The following is an 8,355-nucleotide window of genomic DNA, read 5'->3' as shown; positions in this document are numbered from 1 at the left end:
TGTAACAGATAGACACGCCTATAGATGCACTCTTAGAGCTCTGTAGAAATTGTAAAAAAATAGAAAGACGTGCTTATAGATGTGCTTATAGATGCTCTGCAAAATTATCATCTTTTTTAAAGCAAAATTCTGTGTGGTTCAACATAATGTTGTGTATGATGTGTGGTTGTAGGAATCTCATTTTTATAGTTTACAAGTCAATTCTTACATCCAACCGCATTTTAATTAGCGCAACTCCACACACTTCTATACCCAATGATTACAATTCCGAATAAAACATTACAACTCCAAAACGTTTAGTTCACAAGGCATTCATTGATAGAACATTGCACAAGGAAACTGAATGCCAAAAAAATAAAAGGAGTGTATTAATTCATAGCCCAAAAAGTGCTTGTATATACATATAACATGAAGCCAAGCCACCTGTGGTGTCAAGTATAAAAAAAAAGAGGAGTGTATATACAAGAGAGGCATGAAGCCAAACCAATCGCTTCAAGTACAAAAAAGAGTAGCTCGCACTACCTTGACAACTAATCTAAGTCATCCGTGTCTTCGCTCCCTTCTTCATCAACTTCTTCGTTGGCTTCTTCATCGCCTTCTTCCTCCTCATTATCCTCGCCTTCTTCCTCCACAACAAGACAAAGCACCCATAGACATGCACACAGACGTGTTTAGTGAACTAAATAAAAAAGTTACAGGCGCGTCTATTTGCGCATCTATTTTCGCATCTGGAGACCCACGTCTAACAGCGCGTCTATATAGCAAACACATGTGCGTATAAACGTACATTTAGATGCTTAAATAGACACTCTTATAAACGTGTTTATAGACACAAAAATAGATGCTTGCCGAATAGACAAACGCGTATATAGATGTGTTTATAGATGCACTGATAGACACGCTTTATAATATTTTGTTTTAAATTTACAGAATGCTGTGTATGTTGTGTATGCTATATAGTTACAAGAATCCCATCTCCACATTATGTAATTCAATTCTTATAGCCAACCGCATTTTATTTACAATTCCAAATAAAATATTACAACTCCAAAACGCAATAAAATTGAAAGCTCAAAAAGTGCTTGTATGTACATATAGCACGAAGCTAAGCCACGTCATGTGGCTTCAAGTACAAAGAATAAGAGGAGTGTATATACAAGAGGCACGAAGCCAAGCCATTGGCTTTAAGTACAAAAAAGAGTAGCTAGCACTACTTCTACGACTAATCCTCGCTACCTTCCATGCTCCCTTCTGTGCTCCCTTCTGTGCTCCCTTCTGCGCCTCCTTCCTCGTCTTCTTCCTCGTCATCTTGTGCACGGGCCTGTAAACAAGGGACAACATATATCAATGTATGAAAAATTAAATCTTTACTTATAATATTGACGCTATTTAATTACTTTCAAATACCTCGGGGGCCGCTTCAATAGCTTGGATATACTGCTCCTCAGTAATCAACCCGTCATCATAGAAGTGCCTCCATGTATCTCCTCTGTGAAAAAAAACTATTACTGATGAGCTGAGAAGAAAGGGGAAGGGAAGAGAGGATTACTGTCGAAGCACGTCTATAGACACGTCTGATTAGCGCATCTATTTTCACATATAATAGTGCATCTATAGACGTGGCTGTCTGTGTCTGCAAATAGTCTAGACGCGCATTTAGACATGCCTGTAGATGCGGTTTTAGACACGCTCTAAGATGCGCCTATAGACACGCTCCGACAGACGGACTTTTCTAAAAAGTAGAAAAGGACATGCGCCCGACACACCAATGTAACACTAATACCCAAATCGTGCGTTTTTTGGATACGAGAAAGTACAAATCCAAAGAGAGCAAACTTCCAAAAAAGATCAACTGCAAAAAGACTTACCTTGGATAGAGGTATGGAAGGTTCTTCTCCTTTTTCAAAGTTGCTTCTCCTCCTTGTTCGCCCTCCTCTCCTTTAAGCTTGGAAGTAAGTGTGGGTGCCTTCCTCTTAAGTGTAAGCTTGGAAGTAAGTGTGGGTGCCTTCCTCTTAAGCATCAAAACTATGGATTTGCTAATAACGAAGCAAGCAAGCCGCATGAAGTATAAGTAATGTGAAGAAAAGCGAAGCGAGCGCGCTAAAAGCAGGTTTAAAAGCCGCGTCTATAGGCACGTCTAAATACATAGGGTAGACGCGATTTTAGATGCGCTTTTAGACGTGCACCACAGAATAAACAGACGTGGTTTTAGACGCGCACCACAGAACAAACAGATGCGCTTTTAGATGCGCCTTTAGATGCGCCACAGAGTTTAAAATTAAATATTTGAAGAAGAGCAAATTTTTTTGGGTTGTTTGTTTGTAGGATGTCTTCATCTTCAACAAGTAGCTCCAGTGAGGATGAATCGCTCCGTATCTACCATCGCGAAATGTGGTTGGAGCAAAAAATCAAATGTATGTGTGATCGATGTCGAGGAAACATGTATTGTGCACGCAGGATTACACTCGATCACATCTCAAAGTATGGAGAATGGGATGCGACCGTAAACATGGTAATGGTTTGTAAGTTAAGGTTGATTGAGATACCTATGGGTGTTCATATGTTTGAGTTATGATCCCGTTTTAATTTGATACAGGATGTAGTCCACACCCGCATATGTTGCCCTATGCTCGCCGTCAGGAGGCAAAGCGTCGGCGATATGAGGTGGAATCTTCAGGAGGGACCGTTACGGATGCATGGAGTGATGGTGATAGTAGCCCTTTGCCATTACCTCATGAAGCCGTGGAGGAGGAGGTGTTTGATGATATGGTGCGAGATTTATATGTCCATCAAGCTCAGGGGGTCCACCTTACATTAGCCAGCTATACAACGTGTGTTCGAAAGGTATTTAAAAATCCCCTCTGTAACCACATTTTATCATTTATATACCCCTACTATGAATTTTTGGATCAATAATTATATCCCTTCAATAAATTCAAAATTTAAGAAGCCTATATTTTTTGCCCTTCTCTTATACATTTCAATGTAAGTTGAAACAGACGCTACTTTTGAGAAATTGTATTGTATAATTGAATAAAACCATTTAAATTGTATGTCACCGAGATGCATGCTTTACATCCATACTAGTACCTAATAGAACGTATTTTCAACTTTTGATCTTTTCAATTCTCAAATTCTCATGTATTTACTCCACCTTATCCAATTTTGTTTCCCTTGCATGCTCCGAAACTGTCACTGCCTACTAGAGATTTGCATGAAGTAACTTGAATTGAACTATGAATAAAATGGCACAAACTTATAAGAAGATGGCTTAAACTTTAACCTTGTGTTAATCTATTATATAATTGAATAAAACCATTTAAATTTTATGTCGCCTAGATGCATGCTTTACATCCATACTAGTACCTAATAGAACGTATTTTCAACTTTTGATCTTTTCAATTTGTATTTACTCCACCTTATCCAATTTTGTTTCCCTTGCATGCTCCAAAACTGTCACTACCTACTAGAGATTTGCATGAAGTAACTTGAATTGAACTATGAATAAAATGGCACAAACTTATAAGAAGATGGCTTAAACTTTAACCTTGTGTTAATCTAATGGGAGTTTTTATATTAAATATGATGCATGTAGTAGCATTATGTTGATGTAGTGCAAGTGTTTATATTCAATATGATGCATGCACTAGCATCATGTTGCCTATATGCCACTCTCTATATTAGGAAAATATAGTGTTTATCATCTCATCATAAAGGCATGCAACTTAATCATGTTAAGTGCACAAAGTTATTAAGCTTATTATCACTCAATCCGTATCTTTTTCTCAATTTATGTCGCTTTACTTTTCTTTAAGTTACATGCTTTCATATTTATGTATTTACATCACTTTTTTCTAAATTTTTGAATATCCTAACTTCCAAACCATATGCTAGATGCATATGATATAAAAGAAAAATTTGTAGAATGATGAAATATTATAGCTTCTTTATTGAATTTAGATCTTAATTATTAATGCATCTGACAATTTTTCAGTTTGGAAAGCACCCTTTATTCCATTTCTACTATATTTCAATTCAAACTTTTGAAAGACCCATGCTTCCCCTCACAATTTTGAGACCATATGTAAATAAAATAATGAGCTATTTTGGCAGATAGAATTGGAATGCATGGATATTTAAGGGAAGCCATAGACCACCTGTACATTGCATGCATAGTGTTTTGGATATAGTCTATTCTTCCTTTAGTAGTCCTTTAGATTTTTATAATCCATATTTTGCTGCTCAATATGGAATTTCACATGAAGGTTTAGTTAGAGGTTTGGGATGTTTCAAGCTTCGATGAGATCCATATCAAACTTGCATTGATTGCATAATTTGGTAGATAAATTCTATTTTGTAGATGCTCAATTTGATATTTAGACTCTAGCACAGAACCGAGGCTCACAAGCTATAGCCAAGTTTCATCAAAAGTACCAAATGAAAAGGTAGAGTTGAATCCAAAGTACAAGCATATTAATATCTAAAAATAGATATAAGTTACAACCAAGACTTGTCATCAAGAGTTTAATCAAAACCTTAGACTTAGACGTGGCAAAAAATCAGCTAGAGATAGCTAGACTAAAGGTTGTTACACACACTTCTCCTCCTTACTGATGGATCCTTGAAGAGTCCTTGAATGACCTCAGCTGGATAACATGGAGGATGTGGAATTGTTTTGTTTATAGTGTAAAGATTATAGCCAAGGGAGGGCCCTAAAACAGGCCACCTGGCTTCCAAATTTGACCCTCCATCTAGTATTGCCCTGTTTATTCACCAATAAGAATCAAGAATTTTGCATGATTAATGTTAGATAAAGCTAGAAAACTTTTGCACTCAAGTTTATCTAAATTACTTGACTTACAAAAAATATAGAATTATATCTCAAGAAAAGTTTGTATTCAAGTTTATCTTAAGGTATTTGACTTACAAAAAATGTAGAATTTTGCCTCAAGAACTAGACCAACTCCTTATGCGATACATGTGACGTATCATTATCTGAAACCAAAATTAGCCAAGGATGATCCTTAGATGATGTAGCTCATTATAAGACATTTTGGAAAGTTTCACCTTGCATGAAAAATGCAAAGTAAACTTACCTAGCACTTTTCAAGAAGTCATTAAAAACTTTGTAGTCATTCTCATCTAGCTGGTACTTGTCTATTCTTACAATATATGTCAAATTTGCTAATGCAATAATTGTTTCAATGTCCACCATGTTTAAGTCTGTCAAATCATAAGTAAACATTTGTGCTCCTTTTGCCCTTTGATACCATCCAAGCTGAACTTCCAAACCTTGGGGCCTATTTGCTAAATCAAAGCCACGCTTATAATCCACATACATCCCTTCGACTTTCTTCCTCATCTTTTGAACTCTTCCTAAGTACCATGTACCATGAGTTGCATCCATCTTCCTCGTGATTGTAGCTTTTCCATTTCTTTTCATGTGTTGATTTCCTTGTCCTTTTGTGTCATCATGAAAGTATACAGCACAGTCACAACCTATGCCAAATAAATTTCCATTTGATGATTGTGCTTTTGCTTCATGGTTGAAGTAAACACCTTGCTTTACCCTTGTGAGTCTATCTTTTAACAAGGTTGGACATCCATTGAGTTGGCTCACCAATGTTGACTTGAAAATAAACTTTATGTCCACCTCTACAATGGGGCTAATGTTTTTCTTAGGGGGCGTGTTTCTTGTTTCCTTCAAAATGTCATCAATTTCATGTCTAATCTCACTAAGTGCAATAACCTCTTCGCTTTCATTGCTATTCTCGTCCATAGATTCTTCTTCACCACATGGCTCCACAAAGTCATCATTCTCATCAGCTTCTCCCATTTCAGCATCTAGCTTACACCATGTAGACCCTGCATCCAACCAAGGTTGAAACCACCATTTCAAGTCTTCAGCCTTGCTAGGTTTCAAATCCAAAGACTCGCATAGTATGTGAGCTTGTTGTAAGCCCTCCTTCAATGCATCAATCATCCTTTCATCAGAAGAAACACTCTCATAGTCACCTAGATTTTCTTCAATCATCCCTTCTTGTTTGTTCAAATGTTTCCATATATGCTCTTGCTTTTTATGAGCCCTAGAGAAAGTTAGACCATTTTGAGCACACTCATGCATGGCAATTTTATTCAAGCTACCAATGCTATGTAGAAGATCTCCAAGATCAAATGCTCTTTCTTGCCCAATCATGCCTCCAACTTTACTAAAATAGATTTCAGCAGCATCAGAACAGGTAAGATGTAGTGGACACTTCAGATTAGGATAAAAATCTCGAAACATCTTTATGAGCAATACAACAAAATAACAAGAAAGTATGCAGTCCATATAAGCCTCCTTACTGATGAAATTTTTCTTCAAGGTGTAAGTTGGATGGTGATGAATCCATAGTCGCCAAATTTTGAAAAAGAAGACTACCTTGGCTACAACCACCACACGCTCCTTTAAGATCAAATATGGTGACAAGAAAATATCAATATAATCAGCAACAATCATCAAATAGGCCTCAGTCCCCTTCATACTTCTTTCTTTTTTTTGAAGTTTTCTCAAACATTTCTGTACTTGTCTACTTGCAATCCTTTGAGTTGCTCCCCAACTTTGTCGATCACTCCTTTGAATATCTCCATCTTGTAGCTTGTGCTCCTCAATTGAAAAAGAATTGTAAACAATAGATACATGATTTAGTGTGATCCAAACACATCCAATTGCTAGTTGTCGAGTAGGACTATCAAGTGGGCTTGTAAGTTTCTTTCCACAGTGTACAAAGTCTTGATCATGAAGGCCATACACATTTCCTCCTACAATTTTTGCTCTCAAATTCCATCCACACCAATTGATAGTAAAAGGTTGTTCGCTTTTCTCCAAATAGTCTTCAAGCATCAACTTTCATCTTCTACTATCTCCATCTGAAGCATGTCCAATTATGGGTCCAACTTTATCTTTCAGGTTTGCATTCCACATGGTCTCCAAAAGATTCCATTGGTTCCTTACAAAATCACTATCAAAATGATTGCATGTGCAATGCACAATCAAAGCCAATCGTGGAAGAAGATCATGAAGAGGATTAACAATCAAAAGTCTAGCATAATGACCTATGATATGATTTTGAAAGGCATCTATAATATTCGAGTATCCTTGTGAGCCTTCACCAACAACAATGGAGTCATTTGATGAGCATTGATGATATTCTCCTTTCTTTCCACAAAACGCAATAAGAGTGTCATCTTTTGCATTCCATCTACACAACACGATTATAGAGTTTAATAACTTCCTCATCTTTTTGAGAGATTTCCAAACATAGCAATTATAAATATCTTGATGATATAGATAAAAGTAGAATGCATAGAGAGCTAAAATTACCTTATTCGACACTTAATGGTTGTCTCATCTTCCACTATGATAACTGGAACTATAGAAATGACTCCATATCTTTTTTTTGCATCCATATAGATCTTCCCAACAGCATCGAATATGTATTCGTGCTCACCACAAATAAGTTCAATTTCTTTTCTTCCTTGCCTTCTGGTGGTAGACAAAGATGGACCTCCAAGGTTTATACTCAAGAAGTCATGTAGTCTTGGACCACCCCATAGCTTCATAACTTCATATATGGTTTTTGTAGAGTCACTAAACCTGTGTCCTTGCTTTGACCATAACATGTTTTGTGCCACTTCTTGAAAAAAATTCCACAAGGCTGATTTTCCACCAAACTTTCCTTGTCTATGAGCTTCAATTGTGTTGTTACAAAAGCGTCGAGCATCTTTCCTATTTATACATTCAAAACTTGATTCTTTTAAAGTTTTGACTCTGACTGATAGCATTACAATTTTTGATGTTGCCCACCACAGCCTTCTTTTTTCTTCATTCAAACTTTTCCTACACTCAAAAGTGGCATTTTTTAGCTCTTCAATTGTCAGGTAGTCTACCTGCCTTCCTTTGCCTCTTTTCCTGGTTCCTCTCTTTTGAACGGCAAGATTCTCCCTATATAATCTCATACGAAAATCAAAACCACCTGAAATTTTCTTACAGTGTTCACATGAGAAACCTTGAAATGGAACTCCAATGATTGATATACGAAGACAATTTATGTGCCTAAATCATCCGTCTATCTTGTATTCCATGTTCCCATCATGTAAAGTGGCCTTTGTATATGGTTCACAAAACCATTCATGCCCCATCTTTTGATCCATCAAAAATGACTTAATATTAATTTCACAACCATTGACATGAACATTAGCTTGCCATAATCCCCAACACAACAAATTTATATTTGATGATGAAGATAAGAATGACTCAGTCAAGGAATTAGAAAGAGATTTTGTCTCACCACATTTTGGTTGCAACTCTTTAAA

At 36.6% G+C, this 8,355-nt stretch overlaps 1 protein-coding gene across 1 annotated transcript; it reads right to left on the bottom strand.

Moving 5' to 3' along the window:
• Positions 1–5,092: 5,092 nt before the first annotated feature.
• Positions 5,093–6,883, bottom strand: LOC147895024 (uncharacterized). Its single transcript, XM_087383397.1, has one exon. It carries the CDS (start codon positions 6,881–6,883, stop codon positions 5,093–5,095), a length of 1,791 nt encoding a protein of 596 aa, XP_087239523.1.
• Between the last annotated feature and the right edge of the window lie 1,472 nt (positions 6,884–8,355).

The sequence above is a fragment of the Dipteris shenzhenensis genome, chromosome 13, assembly GCF_047967505.1.
Source record: "Dipteris shenzhenensis isolate YYH24624 ecotype China chromosome 13, Dip_SZ_1.0, whole genome shotgun sequence".
Classification (NCBI taxonomy): Eukaryota; Viridiplantae; Streptophyta; class Polypodiopsida; order Gleicheniales; family Dipteridaceae; genus Dipteris; species Dipteris shenzhenensis.
Note: the sequence above shows the minus strand (reverse complement) of the source record. Positions and strands in the feature narration are given on the sequence as shown.